The 24,486-nt window shown below is 53.0% G+C and overlaps 5 protein-coding genes across 5 annotated transcripts; 3 read left to right on the plus strand and 2 right to left on the minus strand.

The window, feature by feature from the left end:
• Positions 1 to 126: 126 nt before the first annotated feature.
• CCM_02374 (polyketide synthase, putative) lies at positions 127 to 9,059 on the minus strand (the record flags this gene model as incomplete). Its single annotated transcript, XM_006667526.1, has 6 exons — positions 127 to 1,994; positions 2,037 to 6,989; positions 7,045 to 7,319; positions 7,869 to 7,992; positions 8,572 to 8,636; positions 8,707 to 9,059. The coding sequence occupies 6 exons, from the start codon at positions 9,057 to 9,059 to the stop codon at positions 127 to 129; spliced, it is 7,638 nt and encodes a 2,545-aa protein (XP_006667589.1).
• A 3,814-nt stretch (positions 9,060 to 12,873) lies between these two features.
• Positions 12,874 to 13,824, plus strand: CCM_02375 (DUF341 family oxidoreductase, putative; the record flags this gene model as incomplete). Its single annotated transcript, XM_006667527.1, has 4 exons — positions 12,874 to 12,915; positions 12,976 to 13,311; positions 13,384 to 13,482; positions 13,540 to 13,824. The coding sequence occupies 4 exons, from the start codon at positions 12,874 to 12,876 to the stop codon at positions 13,822 to 13,824; spliced, it is 762 nt and encodes a 253-aa protein (XP_006667590.1).
• Positions 13,825 to 16,017: 2,193 nt separating this feature from the next.
• On the plus strand, positions 16,018 to 17,694 carry CCM_02376 (diacylglycerol o-acyltransferase; the record flags this gene model as incomplete). Its single annotated transcript, XM_006667528.1, has 3 exons — positions 16,018 to 16,604; positions 16,662 to 17,327; positions 17,388 to 17,694. The coding sequence occupies 3 exons, from the start codon at positions 16,018 to 16,020 to the stop codon at positions 17,692 to 17,694; spliced, it is 1,560 nt and encodes a 519-aa protein (XP_006667591.1).
• Positions 17,695 to 20,444: 2,750 nt separating this feature from the next.
• CCM_02377 (Major facilitator superfamily transporter) lies at positions 20,445 to 22,201 on the plus strand (the record flags this gene model as incomplete). The annotated part of the gene is made up of 5 exons (XM_006667529.1): positions 20,445 to 20,705; positions 20,765 to 21,170; positions 21,256 to 21,640; positions 21,705 to 21,879; positions 21,947 to 22,201. The coding sequence occupies 5 exons, from the start codon at positions 20,445 to 20,447 to the stop codon at positions 22,199 to 22,201; spliced, it is 1,482 nt and encodes a 493-aa protein (XP_006667592.1).
• Positions 22,202 to 22,771: 570 nt separating this feature from the next.
• CCM_02378 (guanyl-specific ribonuclease Pb1) lies at positions 22,772 to 23,225 on the minus strand (the record flags this gene model as incomplete). Its single annotated transcript, XM_006667530.1, has 2 exons — positions 22,772 to 22,884; positions 22,949 to 23,225. The coding sequence occupies 2 exons, from the start codon at positions 23,223 to 23,225 to the stop codon at positions 22,772 to 22,774; spliced, it is 390 nt and encodes a 129-aa protein (XP_006667593.1).
• Positions 23,226 to 24,486: the final 1,261 nt, after the last annotated feature.

Raw genomic sequence — 24,486 nt, forward strand, 5'->3', positions numbered from 1 at the left:
AATAGCAAAAGACATGAGAGATGATGTAGGAAAAAAATAAACAAGAAAAGAAAACTCCCATCCGTAATACGTCGCAAAAAAAAAAAAAAAACATCATTCTTCCCGTCGAAATTCATGCGCATCAATTTATGCGTTCTTCTCCTCGGTCCAGACACCTTGGATTCTGCTCTTGCGCAAAATCTGCGAAGCGAGATCAGCCATCGTTCCGCTCGTCAACAACTCCAGCACCTGCAAATGTGCCTGCAGCTCCTTTCCGATCCAGTTGCGCAGCTCAATCGCATTGAGTGAGTCCAAGCCAAACGCAGTGATGGTCGTCGTGGCCTGTCGGGCCACCATCAGATCAGGGTGCAGCATAAGAATGGCACCCAGCTTCTCGCGCAGGCCAGTCGTCACAAGCTCAATCGCCTCGTCCTCCGTTGTGGCCTTTCCAAGTTTCTTGCCAATAGGAATGTTCGCCGCACTGTCGCCGCGTCCAGCCGCAGCGCTCGCTGCAAGTGCGGCATCTCGCAGGGGTTTGAACCTGGCATCAGCTGCATAGTACGGGAAGTTGCTCGCGTCGCTCAAGTCAAGACCAGTAATAGCCTGGTCATTGCTAAAAGTCCCAATCTTTCCATCAATCGACGCCTCCACAAGAGCAAGCACTTCGCTCTCGCCCATGGTGCTGCCCGACAGATTCTTGAGCACCTCGGTCTGCTTGGCCGAGTTCTCAGCCAAGTAGCCAACACCCTCAACTGCCGTCAAGTTGAGAGATGTGGAAGCAAGACCAAGCTGCCGACGATGGACCGTCAGTGCATCCAGGAATGTGTTGGCCGCAGCGTACGCGGCCTGGCCACGGTTACCAACAATGCCCGATACTGACGAGAGAACAATGAAAAAGTCAACAGGAGCCCCAATCAGAGCATTGTGGAAGTTCCAGCCTCCCGAAACCTTGGAGCGGATAACAGCCTCGTAATCTTCAAACCTCATGTTCTCGAACAGAGTGTCACGCAGCACCATCGCGGCATGGATAACACCGAGAATCGGAGGTAGTGAGCCCTGGAGCTGAGCAATGAGTTCGTTGACCTTGGCCTGGTCCGCAACGTCACACGCCATGACATGAATCTTTGCGCCAGAGAGCTCGCAGTCTGCACTGAGCTTTTCTAGCTCTGGCGTCATGTTGCCGCTGCGAGAAAGCAGCACGATGTTTCTCGCGCCTCGCTGCACCATTCTCTTGGACATGGATCGGCCCAGGCCACCCGTACCACCGATGATAATGTACGTGGCATCAGCCTTGAGCAGGTTGGCATTGGGCTCGGGGTGAGTGGCATTGATCTTTCCGTCAAGCTCATGGCTGACAATGACCTTGCCAGTTGTCTTGCCACTCTGCAGTTTACGCAGAGCCGATTCGACCTCGCCAATATTGACAGTCGTGATGGGGCTAATGGGCTTGATCGTCTTCTTTCCCAAGAGTTCCATCACATCGCGGAAGACGCGTCCCATAATCTTGGGTCTGAAATCAGCCACCTTGGTCAGGTCCACGGAGCTGAAGGTGCAATTCCACTCGAACTTGGCCATCTCCAGTCTGGTGTTTGAATTAATGTCTCGCTTGCCAATCTCGATGAAGCGGCCAAAGGGGGCCAGGCAAGACCAAGTCGCTCGCAACAGGTCGCCAGCAAGGGAATTGATTACAACGTCCACTCCTTTGCCGCCAGTGGCATCTCGTAGGGCCGGGCCAAAAGAAGTGTCTCTGCTGTAGAAGATGTGGTCTTCAGCAATGCCATACTCCTCGATGAGATGCTGCTTCTTGTCGAGGCTGCCGACTGTTGCAAAGATCTCGGCACCAATCATTTGCGCAAGTTGGATGGCAGCCTGGCCGACACCTCCAGACGCAGCATGGATGAGGATCTTCTCGCCAGGTTCCAGGCGAGCAAGATCAATGAGACCGTAGTAAGCAGTGCAGTAGACAACGGGAATAGAAGCCGAGGTCGCGAAATCGATGCCTTCGGGGATGAGGCCTGCACTGGTCGCCAGAGAGCGAGCGTAGGTTCCATAAGCACCATGGGTCATGGCACAAACACGGTCACCAACGTTGAGCGATGTGACGTTGGAGCCAATGCGCGAAACGGTACCGGCACACTCAACTCCAAGGTAAGGGCTAGCCAACTGGCCCATCGCAATGACGACATCCTTGAAGTTCATGCCAGTGGCAGCCACCTTGATCTCGATTTCGTCCTCACCGAGCACGTACTCTGCTTCATCCTTCCAGTACAAAGAATCAAGTGCACCATAAGTCCCAACAGTCAGCTTGAGACGGCGTCCAGGCTGAGAAAAGTTTTGGGCGTAGGGACGAGACGGCTGAGTGGCACGGAAAAGCTCGAGGTCGACATCATTCTGGTTGTAGACACGAGGCACAAACAACTTGCCATCCTTTTCAGCAAACTCGAAGTCGACAGGGGCGTCATCTTCCGGGGTCTCCAGTGTTGTCTTCATGGCAGTGATGATCAATTGGGCCTGATCAACAGGCTGAAGAGTCGACCTGGGGTGAAGATCCAGGGTTCCGGCAATCTTGCTAGATTCAGACCGGATGGTACGCATCATGCCTTGCGCGAGGTTGTTCAACGGAGTTGTGGCAACGTGGTACGCGCCAGTACCAACCCAGAGCATGGAGGAGCAGTCCAAAAGAAGCTTTTGGATCCGGGTAAAAGTAGCGTCATCCATGTTGTGGAGAACGGGTCGCTCAACTTCGTTCAGGCAAATATATCTCGTGGCAGAAGATATCTCCACATCGGCAAGGGTAGTGATGTTTGGCATCTGACCACCAGTCTGCAGTTCAATGAGGTCGGCCAACGCTGAAGCCAATGGCGTCGCGCCAGCATCGCAGATGATGGTAATGGGAGTCTCACTCAAATCGACCCTGTTGGGATATGCGTGGACGTTGGCATATCCATCGATCACACCGTTGGCGTCATCATTGGCAATGCCATTGGTTACACCGTTAGTATGGCCGTTGGCATGACCGTTGGCAATACCATTGACATGACCGTTAGTATGGCCGTTGGCAAGGTCATTGGTATGACCGTTAGTATGACCATTGGCGTGGCCATTGGTATGACCGTTGGCAATGCCATTGGCATCACCATTGGCGTGGCCATTGGTATGGCCGTTGGAAAGGCCATTGGTATGACCGGTAGTATGACCGTTAGCAATGCCATTGGCATCACCATTGGCGTGGCCATTGGTATGACCGTTAGCAATGCCATTGGCATCACCATTGGTGTGGCCTTTGGTATGACCGTTGGCCAGGTCATTGGTTACACCATTGGTCACCCCGTTGGTTATACCATTGGCATCACCATTTGCGTGTCCATTCGACATACCGTTGTCGTGATCCTTAGTGTGGCCATTCGCGACACCATTGGCGTGCCCATTGGCATGACCATTGACCTCGCCATTAACATGGCCATTGCTGTGCCCATTGCTGTGCTCATTAGCCTCTGGCGCACTGTCCTTCGCCTTCTGCTCGCTCAGCGGCTCCCATTTGACATTGTAGCACAGCGAGCGAGGCGCTTGGCCCTCAAACACATCACCATACAGGGGGTTCATCAGGAGTCCGCGGACTGAAATGACAGGCGCAGTGGGGCTCTGCTTCCAAACATCGACATAAAAGTCAGCAGCACCAGCCGGATTGGTCTCGGGACACTTTGTCACGACTTGGACAACGTCGCCGACTGAGTTGGGCGACTCTGGTGTGATTTCAAGCTCGTTGACAGCAGCAGGCATGAACAGGTGAGGCATGTCTCCACGACCAGCACCGAGGTTGAGGAAGACGGCTTGGAAGACGGTATCAAGGAAGGTACTGGGAACGATACTCTTGGTCTCGAACTGGTGGGGCATGCACTGAGCAGTGTCCTTGAGGGCAATGGAGCAGCTCGCGACATTATTGAAGACGCGAAGGCTGCCAGCTTCCTTGCTGTCAAAGCTACCGCTGTAACCAGCGCCTTTGGCCTCCAACTCGCTGTAAAAACGCTCCACGTCGACGTTGGTAGCGTCACTGCTCTCAATATATTCCCTGCGCTTCACAGCAGAGTCATAGGTGAGGGGTCGAATCAAATTGGCGGAACTCTTCTTCTGGATACCAACGAGACCACGGCAGTGCTCGAGCCAGCCTCGCGACTGAGTCCATGAAGAGATGTGGAATGAATCCCACTCATCCGAGTACGCCCCAAGGCCCTCGGCGTATGACTTGAGGCTGAAGCGGAGGTCATAGGTGCTGTTATCGTCCAGGAGCAATGCCTTAGTGACCTTGATTTCACGCATGCGGAATGAAGCGACATCTTCCACTGCAATACCGCGGAGTTGCGCACGCTGGGAAGCTGCCTCGGTCGCCATTGTAATATAACCGGAGAGAGGAAATGTAGGCAGCCCCTGCATCCTGTGGTCCTTCATCCAAGGAATGTCGTCTGTGGTAATAACACTCTTCCAGGTGGGTTCATCTTCATTGCAAAAGTCATCTAGGATGCCAAGAAGATCATGGCGCGGGAATGGCTTGAGGCGGCAGCTTTTTCCAGCTCGCGACTCTGCCCAGTACTGGTGCTGTGACCACGAGTACGGCACCATATCCGAGATGAGCGACGGCCGCTCCTGGCCAGGGGGGGTCAGATTGACGGCCGAAAAGTCAATAGGGTGACCTCGGCTCCAAAGATTGCCTGCCAGCTTGACAGCTGTAGTGGTAGCTTCCTGATTGCGCATCAAAGCAGAGAAGTACTTGACACTGGCGGCGGCCTGGGGGCTTATGCTCTTCAGGATCTGCTTGATCGGGCCCTCCAAAGCAGCATGTGGTCCTAGTTCAACAATGGCGTCTGGCTTTCCGATCTGATAAAGCTCAGCAAAGGCAGACGAAAAACGGACGGGATTTGTCAGATTGTCGACCCAATAGTCGGCACCAAGAGCAGCAGTATTATCAAGCCTTGCACCCAGAAGAGAAGAGTAGAACTCGACGCCTTCGGTTGGAACTGGTTCCATAGTCCGGATGGCAGACAAATAGTCGTCGGCAACAAGTTTCATGTGAGATGAATGATATGCCATCTCAACACGAAGCTTGCGATTGAACATGCTGCGCTGCTCAAGCTCCGCCGCGAGGTGATCAACGTCGGCCTCATCACCAGAAGCAGTAATGGAGTTGGGAGAGTTCTCACAGGCCACAGTGACACCAGTAAGACCCATAGATTTGATGATTCCCTTCACTTCCGCAGGGCCAGCACCAACAGCAAGCATTGCACCGTGAAGGTCTGGGTTGCGCTGCTTCATCTGGGCAGCATAGTGGCCGCGGTAGTAAGCAGCGGCCATGGCTTCCTGCAAGGTGATAGCACCGGCTGCATAAGCAGCGCCCATCTCACCAGAGGAGTGTCCAATCACCATGGAGGGCTTGATGTTCCAAGTCTTCAGCAGCTCAACGAGACCGAGCTGGATGGCAGTGCAAATTGGCTGCGAAATGTGGGCAAGGCCGACGATGGATTCGCTCTTGTCGCGTACCAGCTCTTCCAAGAGAGAAAAGTCCGCTCCAATGCTTTCCAGGTAATCAGAAGCAGTTTTGACAGTCTCAGCAAAGATGGGGTGAGTGTTGAGGAGCTGTTTGCCCATCTGGGGCCACTGAGCACCTTGCCCAGTGAAGACAAACGCCAACTTCAAAGGATCGGTGGTCGCGACGGTAGGAATTACGGCTTCAGAGTTCAATGTGGAGACAAGCTCATCAAAGCTACCGCAAGTGAAGGCCAGGCGGTAGTTATGATGAGTTCTGCGCTCACCCAACGTGTATGCCATGTCGCGAATAATACGCTTCTGGAAGACTTCGGGGTGTTGCTCAGTGTAAATGCCAATAGCTGCAGCATTGCGCTTGGCCGCACCTTCGTCGTTGCCTGACATAACAAAGAGCCGGGGCACAACTTGATTGTCGTTTGCTTCAATAGCAAGGTCTTTGGCGACCTGCGAGAGGGGCGCTTTTTCGAGAACGACATGGGCGTTTGAGCCACCGAAGCCAAAGTTGTTGATGCTGATGAAACGCTTGCCTTTGGGCCAGGGTCGAATCGTAGTGGGAACCTTGATGTTCCACTCGTCCAGGGGAATGGCAGGATTGGCCTTCTCGAAGTTGCAGTTGGGGAGGATGAAGTTACGCTCCAGCATGAGAGTAGACTTGATAACGGAGAGCAAGCCACTGGCATTCTCAAGATGACCAATGTTGGTTTTCACTGAGCCAAGATATAGAGGGCTTCTCTTGGTGCGACCTTGGCCAAAGAATTTGTGAATTGCAGTAGCCTCCAAGGGATCGCCAACCTTGGTACCTGTGCCATGAGCTTCGACGAAAGCAACATCGTTGGGACTGATGTTGGCGCGAGCGTAGACCTCGCGCATGAGATTTTCTTGCTGCTTGGCGCTTGGCGAAGTCAGGCCAACCGTCTTGCCGTCTTGGTTAATTCCTGTGTTGACGATAATGGAGCGAATCTTGTCGTTGTCGCGGATGGCCTGGTCGAGAGGCTTGATGATGACGCAGCCAACACCCTCACCGCAGGCAAATCCAGAGTTGCCTCGGTGATCAAAAGCGTATGTCTTGCCAGTCGGGGTGAAGAGACCCAACATAGACATTTGAATCAGATCGCCTGGGTTCATGTACAGATTGCTGGCGGCAACGATGGCGGAACTGCAGTCGCCGCTTCGGATGCTTTGCACTGCGGCATGCATAGCATGCAGACTGGAAGAACAGGCTGTGTCGACGGAAAAGGATGGGCCGTTGAGATTAAAGTAGTATGAGATGCGACCAGCTTGGATGGAGCTGTGGCCACTGGTTGCTTCGAACATTTCGGTCTGGTTGAGATCTTGCAAGCTTCCGGTACGATAGTCGGCTCGTTTTGTTCCAATGAAGACGCCCATTTTCTCGCCAGAAATCTTTCCCTTGGGGAGACCAGCATTCTCTAGGGCCTCGTATGTGCATTCGAGAAGTTGTCTTTGGTTGATGTCTGCGAAACCCATTAGCACTAGCAACGCAACATTCCAGAGAATGCCCAGGCTTACCCATAGAACTGGCTTCTTGCTTGGTAATGTTGAAGAAGGGGGCATCAAAAATAGAGAAATCCCGGTCGATGAAGTAGCCTCCAACCTGGTTGAAGGTGCCTCTCTTTTGGGGGTTGGGGTGATAATAGGCCTCGGCGTTGAATCTACTCTTGGGGATAGGGCCAGAACCGTGTCGGGACCGGGACAGCATGGTCCAAAATTGGTCGACAGTTCTCACATCGCCAGATGTGCGGCATGCCATGCCGACAATGGCGAGAGGCGTGGGGGTCTCCATCCTGGCAATGGAGAACGAATTGGCGCCTTATGATGGGGGAATATATGATGATGGTTATGTGCAGTAAGAGGGACTCGTGAAAATATACTTGCTCGACTCTTGGGTATAATGAATTAATAATAGGGCGACAGTGTAAAGAGCATGAAGAGAGAGTTGTCGCCGCTCGTGAGGATGCGGACAGAATCAGAAGTAGAACCAAGGGGGGAACCGAGCGAGTGAGCTAGGAGGGCAGCTATATATGAACAGACAGCAGGAAGATTGAACCTGGGAGGGGCCGATGAGAACTGAAGAGCACATAGGCAAGGGATGGTTTTGACTACACATCTTAATAGGCGTATGACAATAGCCTTGCATGGTTTGGGGGTGTGGGACAAGTATTAAAACGGGGAAGTATTGACCGGGACAATCAAGTGAGCTTTTAGTGAGTACCTCAGTCAAATAGATAATCACGGACCGCGAATGCCGCACAACGAAAGCAAAGAAGCAACGGAAGGAAGGGTTCACGGACGAGGCCAGGAATGGGGGGGGTGTGCAGTTTGGACATCCCAACCATGCATGGACCATGGTGGAGGTATCGCGGGGCGCTGTGGAGGGGGGCGTGAGGGGCGTGAGCAGATCAGCCGAGAGGGCAAAGATGTGGCGCCATGTGAATACTGGAGAGACAAGTTGAAGCTCTGGTTCGGGTCTTTTGTTTGGTCTTTTGGTACTGTTGCAATGTTTCGCCAAAAGCGGCGGGGTATCAGGCCTGAAGGGACTTGGTCAGTCAGTTTTTGCTTCCCCTGTGTTCTGGTACCAAGTTCAGGTTGAGTGATATACCGTAAGGCTGAATCTTGAGTAAGCGAAGGTTCGGATAGGACGGCTGGCAGCTGAATGAGCGGAAGGGTGAGAGCAAAGCTGGGGGGACGAATAGTTAGCAGGGGAGCCAGCCATCTGTCATCTGCGGCACGGAACAATGCGTCAGTTGTCAGCTACAATACTTGAGAATTGCCAATAATATCAACACGGTCGATATGCATGGAAATAATGAACGAAAATGAGACATGAGACATTGTCAAGGGGCCATTCCAGGATGAACTAGACTGAGACGGGGTATGCGCTCCTTTGCTTTCCTACAAAGCTGCACCATTTCGGTACGGTCCAGCGTTGGATTCGGTGGCCAGAACAGAGTGCATATGCATGCAACTCACAGAACAGACATATGTATGCCGGGGGTGAAGCATAACACATAAATGGTTAGGGCGGGTAGTCCAAACGGGCATATGTAGTCAAGGACTGCCCACCAGGTTCCCCCAACTCTTGACAAGTCCTTAATTGAATCCTGGAACCGAGCGTGGCGTGTGGGGGCTGCCGGGTGGTGGGAGTGGTAACTACGACGCCGTCAGTCAAACCGTGTAATCGGTTGGCGGTGGTAGTCAAAGTTCAAAGTTGCATGGCCAGTTCCGTCGATGGCGACTGTGAGTGAGTACTCTGTACCGAGTTTGCCAACGGGAGGCCAATCATCCGGGGCAAGATGGGATGGAGATGGGAGAAGGCAGGCGAGCCAGCCGTTGGCCGTCTGTGAGCCGCAGCACGGTCCGAACGTGCTTGTTGCGCGCGCGGACGAAAAAAGCAGCGCAATGAACCATGGCTCGGCGGTCGGACATGTATTGTTTGGGCTCCCGTGCTGCTGATTGGTACTTTGATGAGCGGCGGCGCCAGCAGGCGGGTTGCGGCTGCAGCCCGCACCACACAACACGCACATTGCGGTGCGCTAGATGCGAAACAGGCATAGCAAAAAGGGCGAAAGCGACGCTGTGCTAGGACAGAGGCGCGCGAGGCCACGGGCCAGTGACTGTCATGATAGGCCAACTTTTGGAATGGGCCAATATTACGACGGGCGGCAGGGACTCAGGAGTCGCCAACACGGTTTGGCTGTCAACCGTGCAGAGACGAATTAGCGGAGGACTTGAGTGCTCGGGCAGACGGAGAAGGGCAAGTACTTGCAGTAGGCAAAAACGGACTGGGGTTGTCTCTGCGGAATCTGGCCTCGGAATTGCGTCTTTTGGTATGTCTCTTTTCCTTTTTTTCCTTTTTTTTCTGCTTCTGTCTTCTTTGCTGTTTCGTGTTGGTACAATAATCGAGGCCGGGGTCAGTGTCGGTGAGCCCCTCCCCCATCCCCCAGGTCATCTGGTCATCTACACGATAGCATCAGGAAACGCTGTCGAGCCTCGGCCGCGGCTCTTGGCCGAAGCATCTGACTCGGCTGTTGGGGTAAAGATTGGGTGGAGGGCCGGTAGAAAAGGGGGTTTTTGAGTTGGTAGGATCGACGGTACAGAGCATGTACATGTGTAGCGCAAAACATGTCGCGATAGGCAAGCGGGAGGTTTGATGGGTCGTGGGAGCGGGCAGGGGAGCACGGGCCATGAGCTGCCAGGGGGATCGTTTTCCAGGGTGCTGGAAGCCGGGCCGGCACTCGAGGGTTCGGAGGGGGAGTTTTTAGCAGCTTGGCGGCTTCTGTTTGGTGAGGGTGGCTGAAGCGGCGACAACCTGACACTGCGGGTGCGCCGTGCGGTTACCTTCCATTGCCAGTTAACACCATACCTGTTACTGGTACTACTGTAGTTACCTGGCCATTCTATTAATGAGCTACGAGACTGTATCCGTACATATGGGCCGTTTGCATCTGCCCAGAGGTAGTTACCTGTTTGCCCCTCCCTAAATTTGGATACTCGTGGCCGTTTGCTTTGCCTGCCTGCCGGATGCTACTCATACCTAGGTAGGTACCTAGGTAGCAAGGTAGGTAGGTAGGTACTTACCTGGTAGGTAGTTAGAGCATAGATATTATCTTATTCTCGCTGTGTTTGTCTGCCAGCTGCCTACTGTAATGATAAATGTTCAGCAGCTGTACGAATCCACCACCCGCCACATGTCCATCACCCGCCAGACCTGCAGCGTTTGGTGGCGCTCATGCGCATGCACCTTGCGTCGTGGCGCCGTGTGGCGCTGTTAGAGCCAGGCACAATCTATGTACCAGTTCCCTGGCTCAACACAGCACAATGACACACCGAGAAACCAAGGAATACCTATGTACCTAGGCCACTTAGCTCGGTATCAGCCTCAATATTGGCATGCAAGACACGGTGAGGTTCATTGTAGAATTCATCAACTCCAAACGTGAGAAACAAATCGTCGTTTGAGGAAAGACCACGAGATTCACTCGCCCCTCCTCCTGAGCGCCGCTACCCTAGTGTTGAACCAACCAGTCTGCCAGTCTACCTACCGACTCGGATGACTTGAACCAGCTAACGCAACCTCCACTTTACCAGGATCATTGAAGTGATTAAAGTGCTACTCGTAGCTGATAAAATACACACGGCCCTCGCCTCCGTTGGTCAAGCACCGGTGACCAACCGTACAATCTTCATCAAAATCAGGCACATGAGTAATGCCAACTTTAAAAAAAAATCACTATTGAGTCTAATAATACACTAATACCCCATCCATGCCCTAAACCAAAGAACGCCTGTTATAGATTGCCGAATGGCTAACAAGGTTCCATCTCATACACTCACGACTCCCACAAGGCCATCCGAATGCAACACTTTCGGAACCTGCGAGCCGTTCCAGCTTCCTTTAGTAATCGACCACAGGCCACTTCAGCTTGAGACTAGTATATGCTCCTTCGAATCTCATCACAGTCTCCTGCGTCCGAGTCTCCATGCCCATCCATGTTGGCTCTTCGGGGATGCCGCTCACCCCCCCCCCCTCTCTTCCCATTCCGGCATTCTTACACTCACCGGCTATATTATAACCTCAGCGGCCTAGAGTTTCCTACGGTTGCACTTTCTCATAACCACCGGGATCGTTTGATAATTGAGCTGGGGTGGTCGTTTTATGAGCAGGGTATCTTCAGTATGCATGCCGGTGGTTGTAACCCTCTGCTTACGGCCGCATACCCTTGCTGCTGGCATATCCTTTATCCAGCCTGTGTAATTTGTAACATCTTTGTCCGGCGAACCAATGGATGATCCGGCGAGACATCCAGCTTCCGGCACGTGTTCATTAATGCATGCGTTGACGGTCCAGCTTCATCACGAGCAACAGCCACTGCAGCTTTTCCATAGTTGCTCCAGAAAACAGACCGAACCCATGCATGCACTACATTGCAGAAATGCAGTGTCACCTCCCTATCCTGGCTTGTCCGTCGCTCTGCATGACATAAAAGAACCAGAAAGCATCAAGACATGGGGCATGCCCGGTCCGCCATATCCCCGAGCGAACTGTTTCGGGGACATGCTGCTGCATTGTGACAATGGCATGTGAATACTGTCCAACCACACTCGGCCTCGTCACTCCCTGCTATATCACGATCCAGTCATATATGACCAGGCTGAGTATGTATGGTGATAGCGAGATGTGACTGCTGATAAGGATACATGTGTCTGGCGAGGGTGGCACTCGCCTCGGACAATACATCCGATATTGGATCGGTGAAGAAACTGCCGCTCAACGCTAACGATGATTGAGTGGAACGAGATTATACCCTCATTGTATCCTGCGTGTGCTGTCTTTGCTTGTGACCCCCAGTTTTCAGCATTCTTTACGCTCTAGCAACGCTTGTCTGTACCAAAGTACTACCATTGCTGTCGCCATCGTCTGGTCCTTACGCCTGCTACGGACTGACCTTTCCCGTTAGCGAAAATATGGTGGGTCTTGTATTTGGGGTTTTCAATCTGTTAATAAGGTGTGGTCAAGATCCGCGTCGTATTTGGGGTTTTCATTTGTCAATAAGGTGTGGTCAAGATCCGCGTCGCCATCTGACGGCTGTATAGTTGGACGAGCAAACTGTAGGGGTGACGGCCAATCAGCCAGGGCATTTGAGCCTTGTGCGCCGGTCGTTTGATCTTTTCCTGTTTTACTTTCCGACGTCGATAGTTGTCCATTTCATTTATTCCATCTAGCTGTGAAATCCTCGATGGTGACGGTCTAGATGAATTAACGACTCCATTCATCGGAACCCACGAGCTCGACAGTTCCTTCTCCATGAGCGCTCTTATTAGCGGATGGCTTATAGATACACTAGCGATGCGCGCCCTTGTCTCAACGTGCCCATGGCCACCCCCCCTCCCCCTCACGCGGTGAGCAACTGGTTGTCACTTCTCCAACTGCCAACTACTTCACTAGCAGCGTGGTGGCAGCTCCCCGGTTACCGCGCTGAAGGTACCTGTGGCTAACTTAGTTGAGCCATCTCTTTGGCATGTTTGCCTCTAATCATGTATGCCCACAGAGGAACCGATCACAGCGGGGGGACCCGGCGAGACACTGCAGCCACCCCGTGCTGGATCAGTATCAGTCCCTGCCATCTTTTATCCGTACCCGTACCTGCCACTACCTGACTCAGTAAGTTTGTTCCCTTTGTCAACTAGCTTTGGCACGTGCCCGGCCATCTTGTAGCGACAGCGGCTAATTTTTGACCTTTAACTCTTTCAATGCACAGGGTGGGATGATTTCAACGCAGCAGTAAAACAAAAATTGGCAAGCCAATCTCACAGGTTCAACAACCAATTTCTACAAAGATGAAGATTCTTTGCCTCCACGGCGCTTACGGTAGTGCCAAGGTAGGAACACCTTTGGATCCCCCAACCAAGCGCGACCGTCTCGATGCTAACGGCTCACAGGCATTCCGCACGCAACTTGACCCCTTTGTCTCCAAACTGGAAAATACGGGCAATATCAGCTTCAAATTTGTCGATGGCCAATTTCCAGTCGACCCCCCCGAGGGGTTTGGAGATTATTTTGGCCCCCCGCCATACTATCGCAACATTGACTTTGACGGTGTTGACGGGCTTGCCAAGCTAGTCAACAACCTGCGCGCTATCACAGATGGAGAGTCATATGAAGACACTCTGAGATCTCTTCTCCAAGGCGACGACTCCAGCGTACCGGGAGAGGAAACCATTGGCAGGACATTTGCCCGCATCAAGCAGTACCTGGACGAAGATGCTGAAATTGATGTAGGTGTCAGCCATGATCGGCGTCGCATCGCTTGTCTTGTCAAATAAGTGACTGACCCCCTCTCCTGATAGGGCATTCTCGGCTACTCTGAAGGAGCCACGGCCGCAGCTTCGTTCATTTTTCACGAAGCCCAGCAAGAGGAAGAGCATGGTACGCCACGCAGAATCAAGGTGAGCCCCCCTTGCAACCAAGTCTCGACAAGCAAGCTGATTAGACTGTTTAACAAGTTTGGCATCTTTTTCGCCGGTTGGCCGCCCACCAAAGTCGAAAACGGCAAGGTCAAGGCTGTCTTGGCTGACGAGTGTGAGGACATGATTGACGTGCCGACATGTCACATTGTCGGCAGCCTGGACCCCTACCTCTATGGCGCAATGTCGCTCTATGGGGTCTGTAATGGGGACAACGCGACACTGTTTGACCACGGAAAGGGGCACACTGTTCCCCGTGATAACACAACCATTGACGAGCTGGTCGCGTCCATTCTCAAGACGATAGCAGCCGCAAACTTGTAATTTGGGTCTTGGGGAAGATGGCATCTGGGATATCGCAGCTGGCTGAGCAGCTGATGTACGCGGAAGCGGCCGCTGTGAGAATCCCTGCGCATAGAGCGCCACAGCCTTGATTTGATCTCTTGTATTCCTACGCCTGCTATAGAACGAGGGGTTGCCTCCCGTCGAGGAACAGCGGAACGCGCCGGCATTGGCAATCGTTGGCGTCCTATCTATAGTGCGAAACCATCTTTCGCATTCTACATTCAGTACATGCTACCCATTGATCTAGACAAAGGGTGTGAGAGTAATGGCCCTGTGCTTTGACAGGCGCTGGAAGCGACTCAGCAAATGAAAGTTTTCGTCCATCCTCATCCATACAGTGTATCTCGTTTCTTGCACTGGACCTGTGGCGCACAACGGACTCTGCTAGCACCAGAGTTAGCGGGTGCAAGGGCCGTCGATCAGACTCCAGCTCAGACTAAAAGCGGAAGAAGCGAGAGGCAAAATGAACCTTTTTCTCATTAGCCTTCAAACCCCACCACTCGTGGGATGAAAAAAAAAACAGCCCATGTCAGTGAGGGCCGTCGTGACACGTAGCGGCCGGAGCGGCATATGCCTCTGGCGGCTTTCGCGTGCCTGTTGAGCCTCGGCTCCGACGAAACACGCCTCACAAGCTACAATAATTTCGAGGACTGGCATCCCGTGGGCTTGTCCGGCGCGCGACGAGAGGGGTAAGAGGGTTAGTTAGTTAGAGAGGGTTGGGGGAGACATGAGTTGCGATTCTCCATCCATACCGGTCCAAGCTCGCCATTTTGGCATCCCGCAAAAAAAAGTCCCCTTGAGCAGTTTGCGCAATCACTTGGGATGAAAAAAAAAAAAAGGGCTGGCTAAGCAGCTTTCTGCGTCGCGCCCAATCCACAGGAACAGATGAGAAATATTGGCAGGGGACGATGAGCTGGGTTACGAATAGGCACTGAGACTGCGTGATGACGACATGTGAGGAAAAGAAAAGTTTCTCGTCGAGATGATAAACGTGCGCATGGCGGTGGCTTGAGTCGTCGCCTTGTTTCGGATACCGCCCAGGGAGGTTGTCATGGAAGAAGAACGGCTCTGTGCCTGGCTCGGATTCATAGCCACACGCCCCCCCCCCCCCTCCTTCAGCTCAAGCCTCCCTTTTCCGTTTCTGTCCCTCGGGTGTGGCACCAACTAAACCTAGGGCAACCTGGCCCATCTGCATCGGAGTGAAAATACGCGTTTTGAGTGCATGAACATGGCTTGTTCCAGGTCGCCCATTCCCCCGGACGCATGTGCTTGTGCGTACTACAAGTGTCTCCGCCTTCTGGACTGGGTGACCGAAATCACTATCTGTACTCTGTAATACGGAGACTTCAAAGGTCATTTACAACGGGCTCAACGTCCGGCGTCTGGTGTTCACAGCCGTACGAGCCTATATTGAGCATTCTGTCAGTTGTGACAAGACAAGTTGCCAAATCTCACTGCGCAATGTGTCACTGGAAGACAGGTAGTTGCGTGTAAGAAAAAAGGAATAGTCCATGGAACCTGAGACTAGGTGTCAGCAAAGTACTACAGTCTACCCCCTGAAATAATGTAGCCGCGATACTTCCGCCAACCGAAGTATTTCCTCAGAATCCACCAAGAAGATCCTTTAATCACGAAAAAAATAGAGGACTTATATACGTATTAGATAGAGAGCGTTTCCTCTAATCAACACTAAAATTATACCTATTTTTTACGTGCTCTTGTTATGAGTTTTGCGCTCTTGTGATGATATCAAGATCGCGCTGTTTATCAAGATACAAGGGACTTCGTTCACTATGATCAAACTCTAGACCCTGGTTTCTAGGGCTTTGGTTGGCTGGTTAGGACCCGCGAAGTACTCCGGCTACATTATTTTAGGGGGTAGACTGTATACAAGCTCAGTGGGCTGACTCTGATTCCCCAGAGCTGAGTCGCTGCTATAGACAGATCGTTTAGGCTGATCTCTTTCCGCCACGTCCAAGCAATGCTCGCTCATTCAATAGACCCTCTTCATGCCCATCGTCTTATTCATCTCTTCCTCCCTTGTATCGCCATCCTCTGCACGCACCCATTCTCTTGGCAGCCTACCGGCATTCTTTGTTTGCGCTCATCGATCCCGATTACTAAAAATAACTTGGAAAATCGCAGAGCCGTCGGGAAGAAGAATAACAAGCAATGTCGGCTCCCGCTGCCGGCCCGCGAATCCTGTTTGCCACCAACATTGAGCGTGGACAATGCGGCGTCTTTCTCGCCGCGACCGACGCTCTGCTGCGCACCAACCCCCATGCTGACTTGCATTTCGCCTCGTTTGCGTCTCTGGAGAAGCAGGTACGAGGCGTCTCCGATGAGGCTCTGCGCGCGAATGCTGCTGCCACCACGCCCATCACATTCCACGCCCTCCAGGGCCAGACCCACGCCGAGGCCGTCATGGCCAGGAACACGGAAAAGTACGGCGCCGGAAGCTCTGTCCCGCCGCCGGCCTTTTCGCGGCCTCTGAATGCTTCCACCACCATGGCCACGATTCGGGATCTGTGTGCATGTCTGCTCGGCTGGGACGGCCCGGGCTTCATGGAGGTGTACCACTCCTTCACGGCCATCATCAACAGTGTCGCGCCAGATCTCATCATTGTAGACGTACTGCTGTCGCCTGCCATCTCTGCTGCCTGGAACTCGGGCGTGCAGTTCTCCTACCTCAGCCCAAACTCCATCAAAGACTTTGCGGCGAGCTATCAACCGTTCGCCATGATGTGGAACTGGCCAGCGTGAGTGTCGTTGCCCTCGTGAGTCGGTCAGGTATTAGTCGTACTAATAGAATGCAGCTTAATGAGCGGGTATGATTACCCAGTACCCTGGCATCAAAAACCACTAAATATCTTTCATTATCTACACATGGTCTATCAGATATTGAACGAGCCCGGCTTGGCGGAGACGAAACGATACGTTGAAGAAAAGACGGGCAAACCCATGAGGTCTTTGATGAACACCGGCAAGAGTCTGCCCGACTACGTCAAGATTTTTGTCGGCACCCTACCTGAGCTAGATTTTCCTGTCACGAGCCATCCACGCATCGTGCCCTGCGGTCCCATCATCAGCGAAGCACCACCCATTTCTGCATCCGACCCCGAGCTTGCCGCCTGGCTCGCCAACGGGCCTACCATCTACGTCAATCTGGGCTCTTTGTTCAAGCTCAAGGAAGACTGGGCCGTGGAGCTCGCCAGCGGTCTGAGCATGGCAATGGACCAGCTCCAGGGTAAGGCGCTCGATGGCCCTCCTATGCAGGTCCTGTGGAAGCTCCAGAAAGACGGCGAGTATGATGCGACAGGCCCCAATGCCAAGATCCGCGCTGCTTTTGGCGACAAGATGGGCGGTGGTCTCGTCCGGATTGTTGACTGGCTCGAATCACCGCCGCTCGCCGTCCTGCAGAGTGGCAACATTGCCTGTGCGGTGCATCACGGCGGTGCCAGCTCGTATAACGAAGCCATCTTGTAAGTCGATCCTCCCCACGATGAACCAGAACTCGTCATCTCATCATTTTCTGCTGCTAGGGCTGGAGTACCGCACGTGGTACTTCCGTTTTGGACAGACTGTTACGAGTACGCCAACCGAGTCGAGCTGCTCGGCATCGGCCGCAAGGGCGCCCGGAAGCGACAGCCAGTCTTTGAAGCCAGGGAGCTTTCAGAAACCGTCTTGGAAGTTATCCAGGGGCCACACTCTGAGAGCATCAAGACGAAAGCACTGGAGCTCGCGGCGCTGTGTAAGAGGAATGGAAGCGGTCCGGATATCGCGGCACGGGGTATCTTGAAGCTTGCTACCGAGGCAGCTTCGGCGGCGGGTGAGCAAACGACCGAGTGATTGGTCCTCTGATAATGTCTCTTCTTTTTTCTGTTTATATTCCTGCGCTCCTCTTGATTATGTCTGATTTATACCTCTTGACCAAGTGCGATCTATACCTCTCTTGATCTTAAGCTTCAATACTTGAATTCATCATACCCTCACACTTGAACACTGCCAAGCCTTGCTGGAGTGAAATATTTACTCTCCGACTACATAAGTCATCCTTGTCCAAGATGAGGCCGGGCTTGCGTCCTTCCCTGCAGATATTGTCAGCAATTGATTCCGCCTGGTGGTTTCCACTCAAAGACAGTTCGGTCGTCGTCCGGGCAGTACTGACAGGCGAGGTGCCTTCAACTTTGTGCGAAACATACGGGCTCATCCAAACATTTTCAGCGTAATTCCAATACATGTCAGCTCAATCCACCCTACACAGCTGTAGAGCGCCCGGTTTGCATACGTTGCGACTTGGCGACAGGTCACTTTGAGTCGGAGGCTTGGGGGGAGCCTGTTTCGCCTCGGAGGAATTGCATCACTTTTCAAAGTACTATACTACACTTGCCACAGTATTGAAACCGATGTATCTCGCCTCTGTGTCGATTACGGCCTTGACAAGAGGCGTCGGCGAGGCTTGCCCCGCGGCCTAGCGCAACGCACCTGACGCGTCGCCGAGATAAGACGGTCATGGCTAAGTGAATACGGGATAAAGCGGGATTATGAATCCAATGTAACTTGAAAGGTCAATTCTGTGGTCTACTTTTCGGTGAAAAGGTTAGACTATTTGAAGGTTGGCTTTCCCTGGGCTCTCTGGTGAATCGCCCTTGTGTTTTCATCTCGTCATTTGATTTCCCCGCAACGTGGGGGCTTATTGATAGCTGCGGATAGACGGCTGGGTATTATCTGCTAGGCTGAATACGAATGTATTTATTCGCGTACAACTAGTGCAAGAGAAGATGTGCAAGCGTGGATAAAGAATGACGTTGGTAGATGCCAAGCCCGCTCTATGGACAAGCCACAAACCGCCTCAGGACTTGGTGAGGGGTACAGAGTGACAGATATTCGGATGAAGAGACATGTCCAAGGCATTGGATAGGTAGCCAAGATGTCAGTAACGTCTGGTTTCATCGCCATTCCCAAGTGGGTGAAGCAGGCTGTTTCCGCCTCTGGACATGGAGACGGACATTGAAGCCTTGTATTGCTGAAAAAGCGGAGGGTATGCCAGGGGTACTTACTATCGTTGATCTCGGTACATATGCGTTGTTGGTGTTGTTGCTGCCGCTGATGTCGTCGTTGCTTGTGCTATTGCTGGTGCGGTTTTTATCGAGGTCAGACATAACCACGTTGTTATCGGTGCCGTTGGTGGCGTACATATCTGTGATACTTCTGAGGCTGTTCCAAGGCTTGCCATGCTTCTCCGGGCACTTCACCGCGCCGCCTAGAAAACGCCATCTTAGCCTCTGGATCTTGCCCAGCAGCCACGTCCACACACACCCCTGGTCACTTCCGACCAGACGATGGCACTCACAAGTGTTCTGTTCCAATCAGGCTTCATAGTGCAACCATGTAGCTGTTTCCCCCCACAACTTGAAGACACCTTTCTTGGTCGAGAGACTTGAGACGGGCTTGGCTCTCCTCCCCTTTACAACCCCCACCAGATAAGATAGGTAGCTAGCCAACTAGCCAAGCATCGACCAGCGAATAGTAATTAGAGCGCGGAAAGCTTATAATTTGGTGTAGCCCTTCTCTGAGCACTCAAAATAAGGCGGCGTGTGGCTGTGGCAGTTCACCCTGTGGCGCCCAATCGCAGCATCAAATAATTAAAGTTGTAAATAGGCTTGACCCGCCGCCCATTTTGGCCTCCGCCCCCTTTCCCCGGACCCCAGAATCTCACCCTTTTCCTCCGTCGAGTCGTGGCACGCCCATCATCGTTGATTTTGCACGTTGAAACATTTGGAGATTAACGTTTTTTTTTTTTTCGAGGCCGACGCCACGGCGCCCCAAGCCTGTGGACGGTCCACAGGCTTCGGTCAACCGGAAGCAAGCCACCACAGTCTTGTCTTGGGGCAAAATTGCGAATCTTCTTCTTGTTGTTTTTCAGCAAAGATGGGCGCTGCGCATAATCTGCCGGTCTCTTCTGCCGTCAGAAGGGACCCGTACCTGCAGACTGCGGCTGAAGCAAGGCAGCCCAAAGACAGGCCTGCCACGCCCGCTTCAAGAAGGTTATCCCTGATATTGATCGACATGCTACCGGCCAGATTGCAGCTGGTACTCTCGCTTGTTGCAAAAAGTACAGGGTGCGGCCAAGCTTGGAGCCCGTTTCGCATCAAGTCGGGGCTTCTGGCCCATCTGCCGGTGCGATGACAAGTTCTTTCATTGTTTGCTTCGTCTCTTTGATATAGATATTCGTGTCCAACTATTCTTGTTGTACATGTTGATTACCCTACTACCAAGGCCAGCCAGCTTTCGAGGCCCGCCCCCCCCGGTGGCTTGCCCAACATGAAGCCATGAGATCTTGGCGCATTCAGCGCGGCACCCCACCGATGGTCTGCCAGGGTCTGGGCTCTTTGCGAGCAATACCACGGATGATTCGGAGGAAGCTTGCCCTTCTTAGATAGTGCTGTTTGACACGGGCGGGGAAGCCGTCCATCCAAGCAAGGTCCAATGCCCATGTATAAGTATTTACCCACGTCTCACTTCTCTTTTTAAGCTGAACCAGTTTGCTCACCGTTTATGCAATCACGTTCGAGGTCAGGAATTTAATCAAGAAAAATATGCCGAAACCGGAAGCGTCCCAGATAGAAGTTGCCTCCTCAATCGACGACAGCACCGCTGTCAAAGATTTGAGTGATGAGGACGACGAAGTGGGCTTCTCCCAGCCAGAAACGAAGATACTTCTGCGCAAACTCGATGGCACGCTCCTGCCGTTCCTATCCTTGCTTTATCTCCTGTCCTTCCTTGACAGAGCCAACATCGGAAACGCCAAGCTCGCCGGTCTCGAAGCCGATCTCAACATGGAAGGGTACGACTATAGTGTAAGTCCAAGGCTTGATCTTCATCCGGCATCTTCCACGACCGCCGCTAAACTCTCCAGATCGCCGTCGCCATCTTCTTTCCCTTTTACGTCATTGCCGAGATCCCCTCCAACATGGCCATGAAGCGCTTCCGGCCGTCAATCTGGATCCCCAGCATCATGGTCGTCTGGGGCTTCATGACCATTATGCTGGGCGTCGTCAAGTCCTTTGGCGGGCTGCTCGCCGTGCGAAGTCTTCTGGGCCTTGCCGAGGGTGGCCTCTTCCCCGGCATCACGTACTACATCACCATGTGGTACCGCCGCCACGAGTGCGGCCTGCGCATGGCCATCTTCTTCTCGGCAGCGACGGCCGCAGGCGCCTTTGGCGGCCTGCTGGCCCGCGGCATCATGGAGATGAAGGGCGTCGGTGGCCTGAGCGGCTGGAACTGGATCTTTATCCTCGAAGGTCTGGCTACGTTTGTTGTCGGTAAGGAGGCATACCATACCCCCACGCCGACAGAGGGCTCGTCGTCTGTCTGTTGATTCCGTGTATGTGCTGACTCGTGCCCAAGCTCTCATCGCCTACCGCGTCATGCACGACTACCCCGAAACTGTCAAGTTCCTCAACCCCGAGCAGAAGAAAGAAGTTGTCCGACGACTCAAGCAAGATCGGTCGGCCTTGTCCAACGAGTTCAAGCTCTCTCTGGCCAAAGACGCCCTTAAAGATTGGAAAATCTGGGTCCACATGCTCATCACCATTGGCATTTACATTCCGCTCTACTCCATCTCCGTGTTTCTGCCCACCATTGTCAAAGGACTGGGCTATACAAGCGAGGTTGCACAGCTCATGTCTGTGCCCCCGTATGCCGTAGCCTGTCTCTTCACCGTTGGTGGAGGGTTTCTCGCAGATCGCCATGGCCAGCGCGGCATCTACATGATTGGCTTTAACCTCATCGCGTACGTCACAGGCTACCGCGCATATCCAATGGGCCAAGCTTGCTAACACAGGTGATTGATATAGGATTTTAGGATTTGCACTGCTCGCTGCCGTCCAAAGCCACGGCGTCAAGTACTTTGCATGCTTCCTTGTGACGGTTGGCGTCTACCCCAACGTGCCACAGGGTGTCGCCTGGAACGGCAACAATATCGGCGGATCCCTGAAGCGAGCCGTGGGGATCGCCATGCATGTGGGCTTTGTAAGAATCTTAAATCCAGACGTCTTCCTCCTATTGGTCCAAACATGTGCTAATCATTCCGCATTAGGGCAATCTGGGTGGTGCGGTGTCGGGGTTCGTGTTTCGGCAGGTTGAGGCCCCACGGTATCTTTCTGGGCATTTGGCGTTAGTCGGGACATTGTCCATGAGTCTAGTGCTCACGATATTCATGACCATATATCTCCGGCGGGAGAACGCCCGAAGGGACGCCCAGCATAAGCCACTGGCGGAATACACGCATGAGGAGAAGCTAAGGGAGAGCGAGATGGGCGACAACGCCACATTCTTCCGCTACACGGTGTAGTGTAGAGAGAGAGAGAGAGCAACTTACTCGATACAATACAATGGTTATTTAGAGCATGAATGGCGTTGCACAAATGCTCAGGTTTAATGGAACGGGTCTTGTCGGCCTGCGGGCGGGCGACAAGCAGTACGTTATTACGGATCTTGTTGAATCGCAAACGCACGGGTTTCTTGAATGGTGGGACCATCATCATTCTTGTTCTTTTCGATCGCTTCTTAGAGTATGTAGAGCAAGACGGCAGCACCCGCGCCGGACACAGCTCCAAGCACGTTGTTGCACTTGGCTGCGACGGCGGCGGATTTTGTCGAGTTGTTGCCCGATTTGCTGTCATTGCTCGAATTCTTGTCATCTCCCGATTCTGTCGTACTTTTTCCTGCAATTTTTTCAAAAAAGTCTTAGTTTTTCGCTCCACGCAATTTGATCCTTTCCTGTTTTTGTCGATGTTCGGGCATGTATATATGTGCGCATGTATAGTTGGGAAACCCGTCCCGTTCGCATGAGAAGAAAATAAAATATAACAAAGGAAGTAGATGGATTCATGTCATGTCGGAAGGAGAAATGGTAACTGGTTTAAGACGTGCCTGAGCAACCGACAAAGTTGTTGCCGCTGGCGCCGGTGTGGGTGATGACACCAGCCAAGGCGCACGACTTGTTGATGACGACGCGATCAGCGCCAGGGGAGCCTGGGGACATGTCAGAACCGGGTTCGTTTATCTCAGCGCGAGGGGGATGGAGGGAAGAACAAACCACCGGTGTAGACACCACCAGACTTGATGGGGAACTCGTAGTAGGGAGCAGAGACGGGGAAGTTGAAGCCCTCGTAGTTGTTGTACTTGTGAGGGTAGGTCGAGCTGCCGGCGGTACTACCGTTGGTTACGTAGTCGCACGCAGCCTGAGCAGCGGCATTGACCTGGGCGGCCGAGTAGTAGACGGAGCCGCAGGTTGTGGCGGCGCGGCCGACGAGCTCGGCGGGCGCGGCGCTGGCGACGGCAACGAGGGAGAGGAAGAGGGCGGTGAACTGCATCTTGGCGGAGCGGTGGAACAAAGAGGTGATGATGGGAAAGACTCGGCTGAGCGTGGACAAGGATGAAAGGGGAGAGGCGAATGTCGAGCTGGCGGGAAACCGTCTCTTCTTAAGCTCGGCCCTTGTTGGGCAAGGTGATGTAGTATCTGCGACTTGGTCAGACGGACCGACAACCTATCCGCACTAGTTGGTTACCTAGTTAGCTAAGACAATGCCTTGGCAGTGTACCAGGACTCGGCGGTCACTAATTACCTGATAATAGCGATTCTCCGCTCCTGACTGAAATACCAGTGCGAGGGCCACATCGGAATGCATCGTCTGGCTGCCTCTGTGCGCAAGCTGAGAGACGCTTTGGCCAGCCCATCTCGATACCGAGTCCTGCCAAACAAGGGCAATTGCGCCGATCCCAACGACGACAAGTCACTCAAGTAATTCAGTCGACGGACGTCGCCGGCGCCTCTCGTCTTGCCCATGTGGTTCCCGCAGGTGCCCAAGTTCCCAGTCGATTCGGGCAGGTCGTGGTGCAGCAGTGGCCTCCAAGTGGTGGGATGCAGGTCCAGGTCCCAACCCCGTGCTTGTTCGGATCGGCGCTGATGGAACTTGGCTGGTGCAAACCAAGCTTTTTTTTTTCTTTCCCCAAGAGGCTTTTGGGGGTCAATGCCGGCATATCGGCATGCAGGGAGAGCGCGGGGACGAAAATGCACTTTGATTTGCGGAGCAACCTTTTGGTTGCCATTACTGTTATGCCATTGTGGTATGTGGGATGATGATGATGTATTGTGGAGGTTGTGTGGGCTCTAGAGAGGTCTCATGTACCCTACAATTACTCCGAGCAGACTATTCACTATTCCCATCAAGGCAGGCCACAACATCGCGCATCAGGCACCGGGTTGCACTGTCTCAATTGGCGACCGAACCCAGGCCGGAGCATCCACTAGCGATGGGACACGCTGCTGACCGGCCCCGAAACCCTCAAACTCTTTTCAGCTTTCCTGTAACTAGCCAGTCTTGCTGAAGGCCGAGTCCCGCCCCAGTTTGTTTGTTGTAGATGGCTGCGCTTACTGTGGCTTTTCCTTGGTGGCCGATCCATCCGCCGCCACCAGAAACTTATCAGTGCCCCCAGTATTAATACGCCGCTATTATTATAAGAGCGTGGTGGGAGCCCTTCAACTCGACATCACTCCATCATCCATCCAAGATATAACCCGTCATTTTAGATTTGTAGAGTCTTGAAACATCTACCTCTTATGCTACTGAAATA

The sequence above is a fragment of the Cordyceps militaris genome (assembly GCF_000225605.1).
Source record: "Cordyceps militaris CM01 unplaced genomic scaffold CCM_S00002, whole genome shotgun sequence".
Taxonomy (NCBI): Eukaryota; Fungi; Ascomycota; class Sordariomycetes; order Hypocreales; family Cordycipitaceae; genus Cordyceps; species Cordyceps militaris.